The sequence below is a fragment of the Ranitomeya imitator genome, chromosome 8 (assembly GCF_032444005.1).
Source record: "Ranitomeya imitator isolate aRanImi1 chromosome 8, aRanImi1.pri, whole genome shotgun sequence".
Lineage (NCBI taxonomy): Eukaryota > Metazoa > Chordata > Amphibia > Anura > Dendrobatidae > Ranitomeya > Ranitomeya imitator.
In genome coordinates this window covers 162028300-162052170 of record NC_091289.1, presented here as the reverse complement: position 1 = coordinate 162052170, position 23871 = coordinate 162028300, and the positions used below count along the sequence as shown (strand labels likewise).

The window sequence follows — 23871 nt, the reverse complement described above, 5'->3', positions numbered from 1 at the left end:
AATGTTTCAGTACATTCTGTATCACAGGCCGGCAGGGGATGATACATATATACAGCAGCAGATGCCAGTTGTGCCATTATATAACTATACGGAGAAGGGGACAGAAAATGAAACTCTGTTCTCTGTCATCTAAGTCTTTGGAAGGATTGTAATAGACACACTATGAATATTAAACAGTGTTTGGGCCATTTTGCACTTTGTTTGAGCCCTACACATAGATCCCTACAGAGTGTCATCCACATTGGAGGATCAGCAGGTACATGTTGTTTAGTTTGAAGGGGAATCTGCAAAATATTTACTTGTACCCTTCACCATAGCCCTTATACAAGCTCTTACATAAATGATCATCAGTAGATCGGTAATAGCCATTACATCAGTACGGGTCGCACTGCCGGTATCCCTCATTCTTTCTTGAAAGGGGGGCAGGAGGATTTCAATGGAGCAGCTGATTGCGTCTTGCTGTTCTAACGAGGATAGACGAGAGTAGTGAATTCTACTCATCGTGGGCGTGTTCTACTACTCGTGGGCGTGTTCTACTACTCGTGGGCGTGTTCTACTCCTCGTGGGCGTGTTCTTACAGCCAGAGCACAATGTGAGGCATGAGTGCCTTATACTGGTGATTAGCAGAGGTTCCAGCAGTGAGATCCACATTGATCTAACATTTATTATCTTTTCAGTGGAATAGGTAATAATTTAGGATTGGAATCCCTTTTTAATCACCCGGGACAATTTCAGCATGAGTTGGGAAGTTCTATACAGACACTTTATGTGGGTTGAACAGAAAACTTTCAGGAGTTACAGAAGATAGACAGGTAGTGATTAATAAATATTTTTTTTAAACTACACTAAATTTCCAAATGAAACTAGTCTTGCAATAATATCCCATCACCAATCCCTCCAGAGTGTTTTTCAAAGGATTTTTTTTTGTTTTCTGAAGAGTTTGTTTTGTGGAGTTTTTGGACAGTGCCTATTTTGAAGCAGATTCCATCAGCATCCACTTGAAAGAATTGACATACACTATTTTTTTCCACCAAGTATTTTTAAAAATGTTTAAGACTGAACATATGAACAGCAAAGGGGTTTTACAACAGAAATGAATAGGAAGAATCTTTCAAGTCTTCTTTCAGTTGTTTATTTTTTAGAGCAGACTCGCGCCAAAGAACTCCTTTAAAAAACACTGTGCACATATCCAAACAGTGACGTTTTGTATTCTAAAATGTATTAAAATGATACCTTGATATCTGCGATTTGATGTCTTATTACACAGGAATCCAATTTTTTCTTATGTAAATGATATGTTAAGATCTATGGGCCGGACATAGATCTACCTGAGCATCTGCCTCCAGAAATTATTTTAAATGACCAGTGTGAGACATGTAGATCAGAAAATTAGACTGTCGCTCATTACATGTCTCACTGGTCATTTAAAATAATCTCTGGTGGCAGATTCTCAGCGAGATCTATGTCTGGTCCGTAGATCTTAATTAACAGCTCATTTATATATTGAGAAAAATGTGGATTTCTCTGGAATAAGACATTGGATTGCAGATATCAAGGTATCACTTTATTCAACTATCACCTGCCTGCCCATATAGAGGGCTTAGGAGGGCTGATCCTACTGCCAAATTGCCATTGAGCAGTGCTTCCCATGCTTCTGGAGTGATCATTTTGGCAAAGTAAGCAGGACACCAATCTGACACATGGAGGAAACATCAGCATGGCAGAGGGCATTATGGTGACTATATGTCAGAAATGTAGGGTCGCTCTAATTGAAATTTACGTTTTAAAATTTGGATAACCCCTTAAATACGTCAATAATTTAGGCAATAAAAAAAAGGATATTTGGGAGCCGGACAACTCATCTGTTGTCTGTTTTGATACTTTTTAACAACACAAAATATAGCTGTTTGTGTTAGTTATAATGTAGCACATCACAAAGAAAAACAACGACCAAGAACTGAAAAACAATCTGATGTACAGCGTCAGGCAGAAAAGTTTCCAGGAGGTTGTCACAGCCCAATGACGGTAAATGAGAGAATGTCAATGACTGCAGGTAGCATAAGACACCGAGTAATTAGAAATAGTTAGAAGATGATATATCAGAACTGAAGCAAATTACAAGTAATTGCCCACAGCAGTCACACAGGTTATTGGAATACGATTGTCTAGCATTGTATCGGACACGTTTCCTTTTGCAACAATTCTAATGTATCGCTTCCAACTTGTTTGTAAATATTATGTACTTGTAATGCAAATGTTCAATGTTGGTCCTGGCTGGGAATACATAGAGAAACTGCTGACCAGCGGATAGGAAGGCTCTAATGAGATGTGCCCAGAGGATAGACAGGTGTGTGACAGCTGTGGGTGCCGGCAGGATCTGCTCCCAACAATTCATCTTGACTCCAGATACCACTGGGACCTGAATCTACCAGACTTTCTTGGCATAAATGTCCAAAATGAGAAAATCTCCTATGATGCCTACTCTCACCCAGAGAGAATAAAAAAAAGACATGCGTCTGCGCCAAGACAGCAAAAAGTAACACTTCCATGTCACTCTTTTATTATTGTTAATTCTTCTTTCAGAAAGAACCCTGATGAGGGAATTGTGTAACACAAGAAAAACCTTGTGGATTGTTTTTAGCTCTGGGTTTGCTAATAAGGCATTTTGTTCTTCTATGGGGCCATTCAATTTTACATGATGAGAATGCCCAAAAGAGCTGTAAGGGTTCACACCATCCAACCTCGCTGCATTTTTTCAAAAATGCAGTAAAAATTTTAATATTTGGGCAGTGTCACAGACAGAACCACCATCATTAATAATTGTAACATTGGTCAGACGTTTAGTGATAATTATGTGTTACACCTTCCTAAATTACTCGGAGCATTTTATGTCATTGTGTCAGGTATGCTGCATACCAGGACGGAGGAATGATGGCTACAAGGGGACAGTAGTGGACCAGGGGGGATGAAGAATAATGGAAGAATGAAGGGGAACTCTATGCCCGGGTATAACAACCTATCTACTCCAGTGCAATAAATAGTAATAACGGTCCTAGGAGCGCTGGGAATGAGACCAAAACAAGGATTTTAGTGTTGAACCACAGCGCTCCTAGGACCGTTATTACTATTTATTGCATTTTGTATCCTCCTAGAAGGTTAACGGCTGGAGCTGCGGTGGACCTTTTGCTTTCAATTGTAACTGTGACCCTCACAGCGCTCCCTAGCGACCGCTTTCTTTTCCCTTGAATTTCATTATCTACTCCAGTGAGCACATATCGATCTGGGAAGAATCCGGTAGTCGACACAGGCCGTCTATTGAACGCAGGTGAATCCACTTGTGTTCTCTGAACCTTGCAGATTCATTGCGTCCAATACGTTGCACGGATGAAATTTCTCTTGCGGAGATGAGAGTCTCTGCTAGAGAAATTATTGTGCTGCAGTCTGGAAACAGGCGCTGCATGTCCATCTCCGCTGGACACATAGTGGACATGGGATTGCTTAAAATTCCATCCACTAGCTGTAACATCTGGCAGCTGCCGGTTGGATTCTGCACAAGTTACACAGCGTCCAACCCGCAGTGTTTACTGATCGTCTGCACATGCCCAGTGCAAGGACAGTATAAGGGCCCTTTATATTACAGCATCTCTTCATAACGCACAGTTCCACCTGATTTGTAGGTGTCGCCCTCATCTCAGGGACCTTGTGCCGCTGTATCGGGTGCACCTTTATATGTTCACCCCTACAGGCATCACATCATATATTATATAGTAATGCATCTGCGACCGGGTGCCGCATATATCTCCAATCCTAGTGTGGCCACTATACGTTTCATTACCTATCCATATGGGGTCACCGCACATTATATATCACACACCTATAGGGGGGCGCCGTACATTATATATCTCACCAAGAAAGCAGAAAAATATGCGGCACTCACCCAGAAGAAGCTATATTCACGTGCTCTTTATTGGAACAAAAATTGTGTGCATACATCCATTTAGGACATCAGGTGGGACGGAGGGTGGGACATTTGATGTGGACCCGTTGAAGCACATTCAGTTGCGAAACGGCCGTCGTCCAGCCTCCATCACCGCACCCTCCGTCCCACCTGATGTCCTAAATGGATGTATGCACACAATTTTTGTTCCAATAAAGAGCACGTGAATATAGCTTCTTCTGGGTGAGTGCCGCATATTTTTCTGCTTTCTTGGACTATATACATCTTATTGCTTTATATGCAGAGCACCTTTATACCCATAGCTCACGTGACACCTAGTTGTCAGTAGTTGTGAAGTCCATAGGCTGTGTAATGCGTTACTCTTGTGCCATCCAAGTGCAGTTCTTCTTTGTTCCAATTATATATCTCACACCTATACGGGGGCGCCGTACATTATATATCTCACACCTATACGGGGGCGCCGTACATTATATATCTCACACCTATATGGGGGGCGCCGGAAATTATATATCTCACACCTATACGGGGGCAACGTACATTATATAGCACACACCTATATGGGGGCGCCGTACATTATATATCTCACACCTATATGGGGGCGCCGTACATTATATATCTCACACCTATATGGGGGCGCCGGAAATTATATATCACACACCTATACGGGGGCAACGTACATTATATATCACACACCTATATGGGGGCGCCGTACATTATATGTCACACACCTATATGGGGCGCCGTACATTATATATCACACACCTATATGGGGCGCCGTACATTATATATCACACACCTATATGGGGGCGCCGTACATTATATATCACACACCTATATGGGGGCGCCGTACATTATATATCACACACCTATATGGGGGCGCCATACATTATATATCACACACCTATACGGGCGCCGTACATTATATATATATCACACCTATACGGGCGCCGTACATTATATGTCACACACCTATATGGGGCGCCGTACATTATATGTCACACACCTATATGGGGCGCCGTACATTATATATCACACACCTATACGGGCGCCGTACATTATATATATATATCACACCTATATGGGGGCGCCGTACATTATATATCACACACCTATATGGGGGCGCCGTACATTATATATCACACACCTATATGGGGGCGCCATACATTATATATCACACATCTATACGGGCGCCGTACATTATATATATATCACACCTATAGGGGGGCGCCGTACATTATATATATATCACACCTATATGGGGGCGCCGTACATTATATATCACACACCTATATGGGGGCGCCGTACATTATATATCACACACCTATATGGGGGCGCCGTACATTATATATCACACACCTATATGGGGGCGCCGTACATTATATAGATTATACCTATACGGTGGCACTGTTCATTACATAGATTATACCTATACGGTGGCGCCGTACATTACATAGATTATATCTATACGGTGGCGCTGTACGTTATATCTCACACCTATACGGTGGCGCTGCACATTATATCTCACACCTATACGGTGGCGCCGTACATTACATACATTATATCTATACGGTGGCGCCGTACATTATATCTCACACCTATACGGTGACGCCGTACATTATATCTCACACCTATACGGTGGCGCCGTACATTATATCTCACACCTATACGGTGGCGCCGTACATTATATCTCACACCTATACGGTGGCGCCGTACATTATATCTCACACCTATACGGTGGCGCCGTACATTATATCTCACACCTATACGGTGGCGCCGTACATTATATCTCACACCTATACGGTGGCGCCGTACATTATATCTCACACCTATACGGTGGCGCCGTACATTATATCTCACACCTATACGGTGGCGCCGTACATTATATCTCACACCTATACGGTGGCGCCGTACATTATATCTCACACCTATACGGTGGCGCCGTACATTATATCTCACACCTATACGGTGGCGCCGTACATTATATCTCACACCTATACGGTGGCGCCGTACATTATATCTCACACCTATACGGTGGCGCCGTACATTATATCTCACACCTATACGGTGGCGCCGTACATTATATCTCACACCTATACGGTGACGCCGTACATTATATCTCACACCTATACGGTGGTGCCGTACATTATATCTCACACCTATACGGTGACGCCGTACATTACATACATTATATCTATACGGTGGCGCCGTACATTATATCTCACACCTATACGGTGGCGCCGTACATTATATCTCACACCTATACGGTGGCGCCGTACATTATATCTCACACCTATACGGTGGCGCCGTACATTATCACCCTCATGTCTCACCCTTCACATCGTGCGCCAGGATCATCCAGTCGGGTCTGAAGTTCTGGCAGTGCCCGCACCAACTGGCGAAGAACTGGGCGACCCAGCTGCTGGAGGAGTTCAGCAGGAGACCCCGGGCCCCTTTCTCCAGTGACACTAGCGGGTCATCCTCGTCGTACAGGTGCGCCCGCCCCGGCACCAGCAGCGCGGAGAGCAGCAGCAGCAGCCGCCACAGTCCGGGGACACTCAGCACCGCGGGCGGCATCATCAGTGCTGAGAGCCGGAGAGCACAGCAGCGACATCCCGGGGAAGGCGGAGAGAGCGGCGGCATCCACCGTGAGGGGGCGGGGTCTCACCTTACCACGCCCAGGAGGCGGGAAACCCCTGTGACTGAGAGGACGGCGCTCAGTGAGGGGGTGGGGTCTCACCTTACCACGCCCAGAAGGCGGGAAACCCCTGTGAGTGAGAGGACGGCGCTCAGTGAGGGGGTGGGGTCTCACCTTACCACGCCCAGAAGGCGGGAAACCCCTGTGAGTGAGAGGACGGCGCTGAGTGAGGGGACCGCTCCCTCCGTGTGCGGAGCTCAGTCTGCTGCTGCCGGGAGGTGACACGGGTGACCGCGGTCACTCAGCTGCTCCCACTGTCAGCAGGTAGAAGGGTCAGTGTAATGAGGAGCACTCTGACTCTGCTTGTCCTGCTGCGAGAATTGAGGCACATTAATGCCATTCCAGTGTCCACCATTGTTTTTGTGTTATACAGTCATAGATAGGAATGACCTGTGATCAGGGGTGGAATTAAGGGTAGCCAGGGCCCCGGGCTGTTCAGACACTGTGGGCCCCCCCGGTCATGTGACGGGGGTCATGTGACAGGGGTCATGATATCCCCGAACCAGATTATTCCAGAAAAATGGCCGGGCCCTACTCTACTGTAACCTATTAAATATTTGTTAAAATCTGCAATACAATTTAGGTATATTTTGACCAATAGTATCACATACAGGGAACAAATACCACCGCCCCCCGCCCCATGACCAGACCACAAATTACAACCACAGTGATCGAATAATATCACATACAAGGAACAAATACCACCGCACCATGACCAGACCACATATTACCACCACTTGGTGACCAAATAGCACATACAAGGGACAAATACCACAACACCATTTCCAGTCCACATATTACCACCACATAGTGACTGAATACTACAATACTGATCAGTAATAAAACAAAACACAATACTATCACCATAAGTGCCAGTATTCACAGGAGATCTGTACTTAGTATGCAGTGTCTGTGTAGAGGTAATACAGAGATCACTGGTGGTATTATACACAGGAGCTCTGTATATAATGTATAGGTAATACAGTGATCACTGGTGACATTGTACACAGGACCGCTGTATATAGTATACAGTGTATAGTGTCAGTGTATAAGTAACACTGACTCACCAGTGACGTCTCTAGGTGAAGTCCTTCATCTTTCATCCAGCACAGACCGCCATCATTTCTTCCAGCCAGGACTCGTTTCTGCAGGAAATAACACAGTTATCTCGAGCTCCGCTTGCAGAACACATTACTTAATTTTTCACAACTTCTACATTACACCATATGAAGAAAAAAAGGCGATATAGTGTCACTCTGCACAGTAACAGGACCGCGCCCCCCCCCCCCCATTTAAAACAGTATACTCAAAAAATAAAATAAATACATCACTGCAGTAATAATATCCCTTAATCAGCCCCTATGGTAATAATATTCCCCACCCTGGCCCCGTGTGTCTCATTCCTGGCTCCAGCCATATGTTCTCGCATCCTGCCCTCATGAGTATCCATTCTACCCCATATGATCTCCACATCCTGCCCCATATGTCTCCATCGTATCCATCCTGCCCCAGGATCCAATCCTGCCCCATGTCTTTCATTCTGCCCCGTGTCTCCAATCATGCCCCGTGTCTACATTCTGCTCATGCCACCAGTCCTGCCCCCAGTGTGTCCAGCAATCTGCCCCAGTATGTCCAGCATATTGCCCCAGTGTCCAGCAATCTGCCCCAGTGTGTCCAGCAATCTGCCCCAGTGTGTCCAGTATTGCCCCCAGAGTGTCCAGCATTGCCCCCAGAAAGTGTGTCCAGCAATCTGCCCCAGTGTGTCCAGCAATCTGCCCCAGTGTCTCCAGCATATTACCCCCAGTGTGTCCAGCAATCTGCCCCAGTATGTCCAGTATATTGCCCCAGTGTGTCCAGCATTACCCCCAGACAGTGTCCAGCATATTACCACCAGTGTGTCCAGCAATCTGCCCCAGTATGTCCAGCATTTCCCCCAGTGTCTCCAGCATTTCCCCCAGTGTGTCCAGCAATCTGCCCCAGTGTCTCCAGCAATCTGCCCCAGTGTCTCCAGCAGTCTGCCCCAGAGTCTCCAGCAATCAGCCCCAGTGTCTCCATCAATCTGCCCCAGTGTCCTCCAGCATTGCCCCAGTGTCCTCCAGCAATCTGCCCCAGTGTCTCCAGCAATCTGCCCCAGTGTCTCCAGCAATCTGCCCCAGTGTCTCCAGCAATCTGCCCGTGTCCTCCAGCATTGCCCCAGTGTCCTCCAGCAATCTGCCCCAGTGTCCTCCAGCAATCTGCCCCAGTGTCCTCCAGCAATCTGCCCCAGTGTCTCCAGCATTGCCCCAGTGTCTCCAGCATTGCCCCAGTGTCTCCAGCATTGCCCCAGTGTCTCCAGCATTGCCCCAGTGTCCTCCAGCATTGCCCCAGCGTCCTCCAGCATTGCCCCAGCGTCCTCCAGCATTGCCTCAGTGTCCTCCAGCAATCTGCCCCAGCGTCCTCCAGCAATCTGCTCCAGCGTCCTCCAGCAATCTGCCCCAGTGTCTCCAGCATTGCCCCTAGTGTCTCCAGCATTGCCCCAGTGTCCTCCAGCATTGCCCCAGTGTCCTCCAGCATTGCCCCAGTGTCCTCCAGCATTGCCCCAGCGTCTTCCAGCATTGCCCCAGCGTCCTCCAGCAATCTGCCCCAGCGTCCTCCAGCAATCTGCCCCAGTGTCCTCCAACATTGCCCCCAGTGTGTCCACCGTTATAAAAAAAAACAAAAAAAAACCAAACAGTTTCCTCACCTGTCCGCGCTCCAGCGACGAGCTCCCTCCAACAGAGCACACTCGCCGGCGACTGACAATGACGTCAGACGCCGGCGACGTGTGCGCCTGCGGCCGACATCAGCCGCCAGCCTCCAATTGGCTGGCGGCTGTTGTTAACTATTGACGTGCCGGTGCGCGCCCGCACGTCAATAGGAAACCGCCGCAGCGCCGGAAGGGGCCCGGTGAGCAGATGAGAAGGGGCCCGATGCGGGCCCCCTCTCTCTGCCCACCGGGTCCGGGGGCACATACATGCCGGCGGCGGCGGGCATTCACAGATGATTAGCAGAGGGTCAATCTCTGCGGTAGCCCAGGGCCCCCCCCAGACCACTGGGCTCTGGGCTACCGCCCATATTGACCCTCTGATAATCCGCCCCTGCCTGTGATTACAGCCATTTCATTCTGCTTATGTTCACATTTTTCTTTTCTGTCCATGGAGCTGTGTAAGGATCTTTCTTAGTAACATAGTAACATAGTTAGTAAGGCCGAAAAAAGACATTTGTCCATCCAGTTCAGCCTATATTCCATCATAATAAATCCCCAGATCTACGTCCTTCTACAGAACCTAATTGTATGATACAATATTGTTCTGCTCCAGGAAGACATCCAGGCCTCTCTTGAACCCCTCGACTGAGTTCGCCATCACCACCTCCTCAGGCAAGCAATTCCAAATTCTCACTGCCCTAACAGTAAAGAATCCTCTTCTATGTTGGTGGAAAAACCTTCTCTCCTCCAGACGCAAAGAATGCCCCCTTTGTGCCCGTCACCTTCTTTGGTATTTGGTATCTTAGATGTGACATTTTCATCACTTTTTATTACATTTTTCCCCTGCAGGTTAGATGACGAACTTGCTGTTCAATTTTTAATTTGATCATTTTGATAGACCGGCCTTTTTGTGATAACACCAAATAAGTTGTTTTTATTTCCTTTTTTTTATGAAGGAGAGGCAGGCAGGGTTATTAGAATTTTATATATTTTTTTTACTTTATTTTTTAAAACAGCACCAGAACCAAGATCAGTACATGAACACATCACTATAATCAACACCAGTAGATGAATGCAGCACTAGAAATAATATGGGCCCCCTGCAGCCCAAGAGCTACTAAAACTGCACAATTGCCCCTGCTTTGTAGATAGAAATGGGGTCCCTTACCTCTTGGGCCCCTGTGCAGTGTCACAGGCTGCACCAATGGTATGTCCGCTCCTGAATACATGACCAAAACCATAATGAGTTCCTGAATACATCACCAGAATCGTCATAATCAGTACACGAATACAGAACCACGATCAATATATGAATACAGATCATCATTGGTATATAAATACACAGAGGCAGACATATCGCCCATGCAGCTGCACCGGAGCCTGGAAGTGGAGGGGGGCCCTTGCAGTCAGGGCAGGCGTCACCACCCAGTGCACCCAACAAGTGCCAAGGCCCACTCTCCGTTGGGGACACTGACATCCTATGGGGCCCCCTCCCCGTATATTAAACGGTTTCAAATACTTCCCCCTCTTTCTCTGCAGGTCTTGTCTCTTCCACATCTTCTGACTCTGTGATGTTTCAGGGCACAGGGTGCGATGACGCCACTACGGTGTGCCCTATATTCTGAGGACTGCAGAGACTGAAGTCACCGAGGAGACCGGCAATTCCGTATGGAGCATCATATAGGGCCATTATACTGTATGGAATATATGTTTCCCATTATACTGTATGGAGCAATATATAAGGCTCATTATACTGTACTAGATGGTGGCCCGATTGTAACGCATCGGGTATTCTAGAATACGTATGTAGTTTATTTATGAATATTTCAGAATAATGCAATGAATACACAGGATTCGGCTGGCCAGGCACGACCAATTAGCGAAGCGTGGTTCAAATCCCACACCAATTTGCGGCCGGACTGCGCCTGTCGCTGATTGTTCTTGGCCGGACGGGCGCGACCAATCAGTGAAGCCAGGGCCGGCTCCAGGTTTTTGAGGGCCCTGGGCGAAAGAGTCTCACAGCCCACGTAGTATATAGCACAGCCACCTGGTATATAGCACAGCCACGTAGTATATTGCACAGCCCTCGCAGTATATAACACAGCCCACGCAGTATATAACAGCCCTCGTAGTATATAGCAATGTGGGCACCAGATCCCTGTTAAAAAAAAAAAATAAAAAATGGCTATATACTCACCTTCCGGCGGCCCCCATATCCAGCCCAGGCCTTTAGCGACACTCCGTTCACAGTAATGCCTTGTGGCAATAACACGTGATGATGTGGCGGTCTCGCGAGACTGCTACGTCATCTGGGGTCATTTACCGCAATGCATTCTTGGGACCGGAGCGTCACGAGGAGCGGGAAAGGCTGCCGCGGACGCCGGAAGGTGAGAATATAATGATTTTTTTTATTTTTAACATTATATGTATTTACTATTGATGCTGTATAGGCAGCATCAATAGTAAAAAGTTGGTCACACAGGGGTAATGGCAGCGTTAACGGACTGCGTTATGCCGTGGTGTAACGCAGTCTGTTCAATGCTGCCAAAACGCTATGTGGGTGCTGACTGGAGGGGAGTATGGAGGGGCCAATTCGTGGCCGGACTGTGCCTGTCGCTGATTGGTCGCGCCCAGCCATGACAGAGAAACAGACAGACAAACAGACAGAAGTGGACCTTAGACAATTATATATATATATATAGATAATGCATTATATGGTGCCTGTTATTCTGTATGGAGCATTATATGGGGCTCATTGTACTGTATGGAGGACTTTATAGGAGAAAATTTACTTATGTAAAGGGCACACTGCTAAGAACAGATTCTACTATTCTACTCGTAGGGTACATTTATCAAAATCCTGTTTACCTCTAGTACTACAGAATTGACATAGCGATAACTTGGTGTATAGTTTCACCTTAGCAATAAATTGAAGTGCCAACAACTAAACCCATAAAAATGAATTGTATTGATATATAATCATTTTATAACACAAACTAGAAAAGGTGCAAGAAAAATACTTCAGGTACTGAACCTATGAAACCTGTGGACCTTCGATCACTGAGTCCCCTCTGTTGAATGGTATTGTAGAATTTACAATAGATATCATTTATGTAAGACGTGAAATCTTTGGCATTGTACTAATCTATATTTCTCTGCCGTACCTGTGCATCGTGAATGGGGGTATGTGTTAAAGGGGCCCACTAGACTCTATCATCCGGGGCCCATGAAAACCTGGAGCCAGCCCTGTGTGTCTCTCTGTGCATGTCCTGGTGCTTCTCACAAAATTAGAATATAATCTTCAATACAAAAAGTGAAACTCCTATATTATATAGAATCATTACACACAGAGTGATCTATTTCACGTGTTTGTTTCTGTTAATGTTGATGATTATGGCTTACAGCCAATGAAAACCAAAACGTTATTATCTCGGTGAATTAGAATACTTTATAACACCAGCTTGAAAAATGATTCTAAAATCTGAAATATTGGCCTACTGAAATGTATGTTCAGTAAATGCACTCAATACTTGGTCGAGGCTCCTTGCGCATCAATTACTGCGTTAGTGCGGTGAGGCATGGAGGCGATCAGTATGTGTCACTGCTGAGGTGTTATGGAAGCCCAGGTTGCTTTGATAGCAGCCTTCAGTTCGTCTGCATTGTTGACGTCACCGCTCTGCTTTACGGCCGGCCGGCGCTTGCACAGGATGCAGGAGGAGTGCAGGGAAGCGGACGCCGGGGGACAGACACCGGAATGTAAGTATGTAGTGGTTTTTTTTTTTACATTTACAATGGTAACCAGGGTAAACATCGGGTTTCTAAGCGCGGCCCCGCGCTTAGTAACCTGATGTTTACCCTGGTTACAAGTGAAGACATCGCTGAATCGGCTTCACACACGCCGATCTAGCGATGTCAGCGGGTGATCCAGCAACGAAATAAAGTTCTGGCCTTCTAGCTCCGTCCAGCGATGTCACAGCAGGATCCTGATAGCTGCTGCGTGTCAAACACAACGATATCGCTATCCAGGACGCTGCAACGTTACGGATCGCTATCGTTATCGTTCTAAAGTCGCTCAGTGTGAAGGTACCTTTAGGGAGTTTTTTAAATGCTTAGGAAGCCTTTGCAGGTGTTTTTTGTTATTCTATTTTACTGAGATAATTACTTTTGGGTTTTTATTGGCTGTAAGCCATAATCATCAACATTAACAGAAATAAACACTTGAAATACATCACTCTGTTTGTAATGACTCTATATAATATATGAGTTTCCGTTTTTGTATTGAAGAACTGAAATGAATTAACTTTTTGATGACATTCTAATTTAGTGAGAAGCACTTGTACATAGTTGGGCTCAGTAGAACCGAATCCTAATGGAGATATTTCTCTCCATCTCAGTAGAAAAATATAAAAGATATCTTTTAGAAGTCTGGGAGGCCCAAACATAATTTTTGCTATGGTGCCCTGTAAACTATGTACGCCCCTGCTTGCAGGGCTGTAATAATGAGGGCAATCTTGCCTGTTGCTCAGAGCCCAAGACTCCAGGGCTTCCATAGCCAGATTGTACTCATCATAAGAAGTATGCCAGGCAGGGAGGCCCAGACATATTTCTTGCACAAGGGGCCCCAAGCTGTCAGTATTTGCCTCTATAAATACGTTACCAGAACTAACATCAGTACATGACTATAACTTTAAAACCATCATCAGTGCCTGATTGCCTATTTGTTAAGCAATCTCTGCATGTGTTGCGGATGTTGAACAGACATGAGACATGCAGTTGTGGTGAGCATATTTTTCAAGCATGTCGATCATGCTTGATTAGGACACGAGCATGCTCATTCATCACTACTATCTACCCCATATCTATCTCTGCACATCTTTAACACCTAAAAATCTTTCATTTCTATTCTGCATTCTATTCCCTTATGTGTCACAGGGATGGCACATGGAGGACAGACCTATGTCAAAAACGGACAAGTCTCCGTGTGGGTCACATGGTCCATGTGAAAACACGGACATGTGCACAGCCCCATAGATTATAATGGGTGTGCATGTGTATGTGTCTCCAGTACGTGTGAAAACGGATGCCACACGTACCTGAAACACGGATGTGTAAAGGGGGGCCTTATACGTGGTTGTGTTAAGTCTGACGACTGCATTACTAGGACTAGAAAATACCTTTAATCATTATGAGATTCACATACAAAAAGTATTGACCCGAGGAGGTAAAATGAGTGCCTGCCATTAGTCCATGCCAACACTTGTTCTTCTGTGAGAGAAGATGATAAATTATATTGGTTCATAAATCTTCAGTAATTGCTGTTGTCATGACACATGAATACATTTTGCTTTGATAAATGGTTAATTCATTTCCTGGCAATAACCCCCCGTAGTGAAAAATAAACAAAAGAGAGGTGGGAACTGGTCTAACCCTTGGATTTCTATATTATATATAATCTTTTTCTAGAAAAAATAGCAACACTAATAGCAATGTTATTACAGTTATTATATAATTGGTGATGTAGCAATTCCATAATTCTTTCTTTTTTTCTATCCATTAGATAAAGAGGTTTGCTATAATGCACCACAAACTTTTACTAGTAACAACTACCTGTATGTTCCTTCCAGCGTATGGCCAAGGAGTGAAAATATGAAAGGAAGTGATCCAAAGGTAGGAATAGGAAGGTTATGACTATACGTGACGATTATCGTTTTGATTAGATCATTCAAGCATAAAATATTTATCACTGATCTTACTCGTATGTGTTTATTAAAGGGAACCTGTCACCCCGAAAATCGCGGGTGAGGTAAGCCCACCGGCATCAGGGGCTTATCTACAGCATTCTGTAATGCTGTAGATAAGCCCCCGATGTTACCTGAAAGAGGAGAAAAAGACGTTAGATTATACTCACCCAGGGGCGGTCCCGCTGCTGGTCCTGTCAAATGGGTGTCTCTGTTCCGCTCCGGCGCCTCCCATCTTCATTCCATGACGTCCTCTTCTGATCTTCAGCCACGGCTCCGGAGCAGGCGTACTTTGTCTGCCCGGTTGAGGGCAGAGCAAAGTACTGCAGTGCGCAGGCCTCTCTGACCTTTCCGGCGCCTGCGCACTGCAGTACTATCCTCTGCCCTCAACAGGGCAGACAAAATACGCCTGCGCCGGAGCTGCGGCGTGAAGACCAGAAGAGGATGTCATGGAATGAAGATGGGAGGCGCTGTACCGGACCTGAGACGCCCATCGGAGCAGGACCGCCCCTGGGTGAGTATAATCTAACGTCTTTTTCTCCTCTTTCAGGTTACATCGGGGGCTTATCTACAGCATTACAGAGTGCTGTAGATAAGCCCCTGATGCCGGTGGGCTTACCTCACCCGCGATTTTCGGGGTGACAGGTTCCCTTTAAAGTTGTCATCTGTGATATCGGGAAATGTAACTGCAGCATTGTTTGAAGCCAGGAGGACCATCACTAGACATCCATATCTGTCCTGACAGCTTCAGATCGCATCATCCTACCTGATAATTACTTTGATACAAAAAAAAGCTGGAAACAATTTTTGAAACCATCAATGAAAAGTTTGTTGCTTTGTAAAATTGCGGCTTGTGACCGGCTTTACTATTGCTGTTTCTTGGTGTGTCTTATATACTGATGCCGACAGCAGTAAGAACTTTTACGAGGCATTTAAATATTATACTATGTCACAGCTATTAAGTGGAATCCATACAGCGAGGTGCACGTTTATTACGGCCATAGTTTTATTATGGGAAAGGGTGTGACTATAGTAAATGGAAGAACCTAAGGTGCCTAGAAATTGAGACGTTAATCTAGGTCTGGACAGAGTTATGCATAGTGTTGTCATTTTAAGGCTAATTTCACACTAGGTGTCTTTGCTGTGTTTTTTCTTCAGCAAAACCTACACTCTTGGCAGAAAAGAAACAGGGTCAAAAACGCATGTTTTGATGGGGGTTTTGGTGTGTATTTTGATGCGTTTTCAGGATCCCAAAGTTCAGCTTTGCTTCCACCACAGAATCATGAACACAGGTCACCAATAAAAGACATCTGACCCTGGCAGTGCCTTGAGTTTGTAGGATACTGTTTAACTTTCAAACTTTGGTCTGCCATTGAGTTGCTCATGCATTGTGCTATTTCACACTTTGGTCAGCTACAGGCATTGTTCAATCTCACACCTCAGTCAGTCACAGGCATTGTTCAATCTCACACCTCTGTCAGCCACAGGCATTGATCAATTTCACACCTTTGTTGGCCAATGTTTACTTTGCACGCATCACTAATTTAATTCAACTGTACTAATCCAAACTGCCTTCTCAGTGACCAAGACAAGATGGTAAACCTGGAAAAAAAAAAATCACAAAAATAAATGGTTTTCATATACTACTGTACTTGCTTTTTTCATTTTGTTAGCATTTTTTTTCATCACCTATTGCTTTCTATAGGTGAAAACTGCTGAAAAAAGTGACCTGCTCTTCTAAAAAAAATGCAAATCACAAAATACTAATGATAAAAACCCTAATGTGTTTCCATAAAAAAAAAAAAAACCATCAAAAACACCCAGTATGAACTTAAGGTACCTTCACACATAACGATTTCGTTAACGATATCGTTGCAACGTCACGCTTTTTGTGACATAGCAACGATCCCGCTAACGATCTCGTTATGTGTGACAGCGACCAACGATCAGGCCCCTGCTGGGAGATCGTTGGTCGCTGGGAATGATCAGGACCTTTTTTTGGTCGCTGATCACCCGCTGTCATCGCTGGATCGGCGTGTGTGACGCCGATCCAGCGATGTGTTCACTGGTAACCAGGGTAAATATCGGGTTACTAAGTGCAGGGCCGCGCTTAGTAACCCGATATTTACCCTGGTTACCATTCTAAAAGTAAAAAACAAAACAGTACATACTCACATTCCGATGTCTGTCACGTCCCCCATCGTCAGCTTCCCTGCACTGACTGTCAGCGTTGGCCGTAAAGCAGAGCACAGCGGTGACGTCACCGCTGTGCTCTGCTTTACGGCCGGGGCTGACGGCGGGGGACGTGACAGACATCGGAATGTGAGTATGTACTGTTTTTTTTTTTTTTTTTACTTTTACAATGGTAACCAGGGTAAATATCGGGTTACTAAGCGCGGCCCTGCGCTTAGTAACCCGATGTTTACCCTGGTTACCCGGGGACTTCGGCATCGTTGAAGACAGTTTCAACGATGCTGAAGTCTTTCCCCTGATCGTTGGTCGCTGGAGAGAGCTGTCTGTGTGACAGCTCCCCAGCGACCACACAACGACTTACCAACGATCACGGCCAGGTTGTATCGCTGGTCGTGATCGTTGGTAAGTCGTTTAGTGTAATGGTACCTTTAGCATAAAGATGGTTTTTTTTTAGGGAGGGGGGGGGGATTTTGAAATTGAAAGCCTGTCCTAAGGATGGGTGGGTGGTCTGGCTCCCATTACTCACATTGATTAGCCAATTTAAAGGGCTTGTGCCACCATTTCATCGCTTTCATTATTTACTGGGCACAGCTATGCACATTTTCAGTGACTGTGTCCGATGTTTCAGCGGCGTCTCAATCACTTGAATGAAAAGTAAAGAATAAAACTGTGGTTGGTTGGACCCCCACTGATCTGATATTAATGGCCTATTTGGCCTTTATTTTTTATAGTCCTGGATTATTATCAGGAGTCAAACATCAGCATGTGCAGCCCAGCCACAGACAGTAGCCCTGTAAGGTACAGAAGACAGGTCACTGAATATGATCCTTAACAGTAGAAAACAAGATAAGCAAACAGGAGCGGATAATGAGCTCAGTAGTAGTACATGGTGATGCTTATCTGGCTGTTGTCAGCATGCTATTTTTCAGTGAGCTCTGAATTGATGAGTGACAATCATAATGGGTAGAAAAGTTTTCCATGTCACATGGGAAAGACAAACACATAGTACTGTTTGAAAGGATGCAATTTATCATAGTTTTTGTTGCTTATATGATTGGTGCACAGAGCAATGATAGTCGTAGACTGCCCTGTGAAGATAATGCTCACCTAAGGGTACCGTCACACAGTGCAATTTAGATCGCTACGACGGCACGATTTGTGACGTTCGAGCGATATAGGTACGATATCGCAGCGTGTGACACGCTCCTGCGATCAGGGACCCCGCTGTGAATCGTACGTCGTAGCACATCGTTTGAAACTTTCTTTCGTCGTCTAGTGTCCCGCTGTGGCGGCATGATCGCATGGTGTGACAAAGGTGTGCACGATATTGTATACGATGTAAAGGGCGGAGGAGGGCGGAGGAGCTGGCTACGTAGGAGCGCTGAATTCTCCACCTCCCGTGTGCTGATTGGGCGGTACAATACTGTGCGCTCATTCGACAAAGGACTATTGTTCCCAGCGGATAAAACCGGAGCTCTCGAGCGCGCTATTCATTTCTCTCTGTAGCACGTGCTGTGAACAGAACTCCTAAATTCGCTGGATTCCCTGGACTTTTAACTACTAGACTTTTACCGCAAAAGGTATGTATAACGCTACAGCGTAGCATATGTTGCGCTTCAACGGGGATAAACGCTGGAGTGTGGTTGATTGTTCCTTTGAGTATGGTAGGCCTGAGAACCTCAGGTACACAGCTGTTGCGTGGCCCAATTAATTAATCCTTTTACAGATCGAGATGGTTGACTGCCCCATTTAATACCAGTAGTAACATATATAGTTATTAGATCAATGGTCAGAACATTGTTTTGTAAGCACGTGTATTTATTGTACGTTTGTTTTCTTTTTAGGAACTATGCTCACTTCCGATGAGAGTTCTGTTGTTGCTGCTGCCCTGGTGTTTGAGGCAGCACGTCTCCAAGAGGAGAGACGTCCTAAACGAAAACGTCGCATGTGGACCCGGAGCTGGCTGCAGAAAAGATCCACATTGTCACACATGGGTCTCATAAGAGAGTTACGTGACAATAACCCTCAAGATTTCCGAAACTACCTTCGGATGTCCGAGGAATCCTTCAAAATAATACTGTCTGCTGTTACGCCACTCATACAAAGGTGTGATACGCCGATGCGTGCAGCCGTGCCCGTGGAGGAAAGGTTGGCGGTGACACTGCGCTTCCTGGCAACAGGAAGGTCTCTTCAGGATTTGCAGTTTTCCGCAGCTGTTTCCAGACCTTTCCTGAGCGTTGTGATTCCGGAGACATGCGAGGCCATTGTGCAGAGCTTAAGGCATTATATGGAGGTACTACAATTTTTTTTTGGCTGCTGTGTTATGTCGATATATTATACTAGCTATTGAACCAGTTCTACGCCCTGATGGCGAGCATTTCTATAGGTATATGTTCTACATCCTATCATGTGCTGCTCCCATCCTGCGCCCCCATTCAGACATGTGCTGCTGTGATCCTGCGCCTCCATTCTGACATGTGCTGCTACCATTTTGCGTCTCCATTCTGATATGTGCTGCTCCAACCCTGCGCCACCCTTTTTTATTTGCTGCTCCCAACGTAATTTTATTGATTCTATTATTTAGATATATTGTTTAGCACCCCCTCTGAGTGACCGAAGCCATCTGAAAAAAAAATGGCTGCCTGCATACTCTGTGTTGTTGACTTTGTTATACTAATCCATACTGCGCCTCAATCGCTGTAGGATGTCCACATGAGAGTGTATGTGCATAATATATTTGACCAAATTTGTACATGTTTCCTTCTCATCTTGCAGTTTCCCAAGACGGCGGATGACTGGAAGAGGATTGGTTCCGATTTTGATGAGCTGTGGCAGTTTCCAAACTGCGGTGGTGCATTAGATGGAAAGCATGTGCGCATCACGCAACCAGCCAACTCTGGATCATTTTTTTTCAACTACAAAGGATATTTCAGTGTGATCCTCATGGCCCTTGTCAATGCAAACTATGAGTTTGTCGATGTGGATGTTGGCATGAATGGTCGAGTCTCCGACGGTGGTGTTTTTGAACACACTTCATTTGGGGAAAGCTTGAGGAACAATGAACTGCTGTTGCCAGTAAATGAAGACACAAAAGCAAACCTAAATTTTGTCTTCATCGCTGATGAAGCTTTCCCTCTTCATCCACATTTGCTGAAGCCATTTGCACAGAGAACACTCACACCGGAGCGCAGAATCTTTAATTACCGGTTGTCGAGGGCCCGTCGTGTGGTTGAAAATGCCTTTGGGATAATGGCAAATCGGTTTAGAGTGTTCCACACAGCTATCAACTTGAAGCTGCCGTCTATAGACATTGTGGTTTTGGCATGCTGTGTGCTCCATAATTTCCTGAGACGTCATGATACGAACTCCTATTCTCCTCCTTCGTTTATTGATGCAGTGGACGCACGAACCGGAGATATTGTGCCCGGGGAATGGCGTACACAACCTGAAAATTTTACAGCTCTTCAAGCTCTTGGATCTGGCAGACAGGCAGACGATGCAAGGGACTGTCGCGAAAAATACTGTCAGTACTTTAATGGTTCTGGAGCTGTACCGTGGCAGGATCGCGCCGTATAACATAAAAATTTGTTTTTTGAAATTTGAAATTGGAAATTTTGAAAGCAGTGAAGTGGCATTGGGAACAATAGCGCTCAGGTGACAAATTTTCCAACCGATTGTGTGCACAGAACCTTTGGCCTATCACCACACTAACTAGTGGCACAACACGCCCCTTGTGAACAACGTCACGCACAGATTATGCAAAATTTGCTCTGAATCGTCGTGTGTGACACGACCGTACGACTGTCCCATACGACTTCTACATCGCAAATACGTCATGAATTTATCGCTTCAGCGTCGTGCATCGTGTAGTGTGACCGCAGTCTACGATGTTTGAAACGATAATTAAGCGACGATGCAACGTCACAAATCGTGCCGTCGTAGCGATCTAAATTGCACTGTGTGACGGTACCTTAAATGTTGGCTCAGTGTAGCCTTATCGCCCAGCTGCTATTTCACATCAGATGGACTGCATGAACTGTAGGCTTGGGCTAATTCCCACAATGAGCATTTGGTATGTTTTTCATACTGCAGCAATTAACTAAATTAGCCTTTGTTCACACACTGTATTTTTGCTGTTTATTCGCACGGTTTTTAAATATGTAAAAAGTTGCACTTAATAATCTTTATTTTTATATAGCGCCAACATATTCCGCAGCGCTTTACAGTTTGCACACATTATCATCACTGTCCCCGTTGGGGCTCACAATCTAAATTCCCTATCAGTATGTCTTTGGAATGTGGGAGGAAACCGGAGTACCCAGAGGAAACCCACGCAAACACGGAGAGAATATATAAACTCTTTGCAGATGTTGTCCTTGGTGGGGTTTGAATCCAGGACTTCAGCGCTGCAAGGCTGCGGTGCTATCCACTGCGCCACCGTGCTGCCCATACTAGCAAATGAATGAGATGTCGGAGATTGTATGCACATGCTGCTTATTTATTTCCTTGCAAATTCGAACCATTAAAGCATTTTTTTTTTAACCCCTTAGCGACCGCCGATACGCCTTTTAATGGCGGCCGCTAAGGGTACTTAAGCCACAGCGCCGTTAATTAACGGCGCTGTGGAAAAAGTACATAGCGCCCCCCAGAGGCCGATTTTCTCCGGGGTCTCGGCTGCCGGGGGTAGCCGAGACCCCAGAGAACATGATTCGGGTCGGTTTTCACCGACCCCGCTTTTGCGATCGCCGGTAATTAACCGTTTACCGGCGATCGCAAAAAAAAAAAAAAAAAACGCGATTAGTATTGTGTTTCTCTCCCCTCTAATGTGATCGGACATTAGAGGGGAGAGAAATAGGGTCCCCCGAGCCCCCCACGGTACCTTATGTACCGGAGAAGGTGCCCCCCCCGGTCCCCGACCCTCCTCCTTCCTGCCCGGGCTCCAAAATGGCGGGCGCATGTGCAGATGCGCCCGCCAAAGCCTAGCTTCCCCCGGTGTATTGGGGTCTGTTTTTACAGACCCCCTGGAGCGATCGCAGACCCCCTGGAGCGATCGCAATCCCAGGGGTCTTTACAGACCCCCGGGATTGCGATCGCTGCAAATAGTTTGTAAAAAAAAAAAATGCTTTGCATTTCTCTCCCCTCTGATGTGATCGCACATCAGAGGGGAGAGAAATAGAGCCCCCGAGCCCCCCACCATACCGCCTGCTCCTGTCCCCGGTCCTCAGTAGTGGTCCCCGGTCCCCAGCCCACTGCTCCTGGCCCCCCTTCTTCTTCTCTGCTGGAAGAAAATGGCGGGCGCATGCGCAGTGCGCCTGCCATGATCTGCCAGCAGAGACCCAGCAACCTATGAGAATTTTCTCATTGGCTGCTGGGTTTTGATTACTGTAATATGTCCAATTACAGTGATCAAAACCCCTAATATTTGATAAACATGGCAGCACTTGGGCTGTACCTTTCTCTTCTCTCCTTGTAGTTGTTCTAGGAGAGAAGAGAGAGAGACTACAGTTCAAGTGCTGCTCTGTCAGTGACAAAAAACATAATATCTGCCTCCGCCAGCATCCCATTTACCCACCCCCGTTCTCCGTAATCCCTGCATCACCAGCAGAGGATTATAAAAAAAAAAAAAGAAAAAAAAAAAATTATAATTTTTTTTTTAAATTTTTTTTAGGGTTAGGGTTAGGGGTAGGGTTAGGGGAGGAATTAGATAAAATGGCTCGCAGAACTTTTAGCGCGGAGCAAGCTTACAGCCTGCTTTGCTCCGGCAGCTCCGGCAGCGAAACAGATTCTGCCCCTGAAGTTGAGCAGTTTTCAGACAGTGATGACGACTCTTCCTCCACGGGATCCCCCAGCCCGGTGGTAGCGGAGTCGGTCATCACTGCTGAAGCTTCAGAGGCAGGACCAAGTACCGCAGTCCCCCCACCGCTGTGGTATAATGACACCTCATTTTCCCCTCAAATTCCCCCTTTTTCTGCAGTCCCTGGAATAAAAGTAGATGTCGCCAATTTTACCCCCATTGATTTTTTTGAAATTTTCATTAGCCCCGAAGTCCTGCAATTAATCGTCCACCAAACTAACCTATATGCCCGACAATATATTTCCCAAAAACCCACTGCCTTTCATTCCCGTTCCTGGATCCCCACAAATGTCCCCGAAATTAAAAAATTCTTAGGCCTCACCCTGAATATGGGTATAGTAAAAAAACCCACTCTCCGCTCTTACTGGGCAACAAAAGCTGTCCACTGCACCCCTGTATTTGCAGCCATCATGTCCCGAGCCCGTTACGAAGCCCTGATGAGATTCCTCCACTTCAGTGACAATGCCCAAGCTCTCCCAAGAACTGACCCCAACTACGATCGGCTAAATAAATTAAGACCCCTAATTTCCCTCCTAAAAACTTCCTTTCTAAATTCCTATACCCCAGAGCAAAATATGGCAGTCGACGAGTCCTTGATGAGCTACAAGGGCCGTCTTTCATTCCGCCAATTTATTCCCTCCAAGAGAGCCAAATACGGCGTAAAATTATATAAAGCTTGCGAGAGCTCATCAGGGTACACGTCCACCT

General features: G+C 45.9%; 1 protein-coding gene across 2 annotated transcripts in view; it reads right to left on the bottom strand.

Annotated features, from left to right (window-relative positions):
• QSOX1 (quiescin sulfhydryl oxidase 1) overlaps positions 1 to 23871 on the bottom strand; it is an 82866-nt gene that overhangs the window by 49562 nt on the left and 9433 nt on the right. The window contains exon 1 of one of the 2 annotated variants that reach the window (XM_069737719.1): positions 6289 to 6607. The exons of the other annotated variant lie outside the window; for it this stretch is intronic. Coding sequence (XP_069593820.1) covers positions 6289 to 6598 — 310 coding nt within the window. The 5' untranslated portion in view covers positions 6599 to 6607. Of the gene's footprint in view, positions 1 to 6288; positions 6608 to 23871 lie in introns of those variants that run through there. 2 annotated transcript variants of the gene reach the window in all.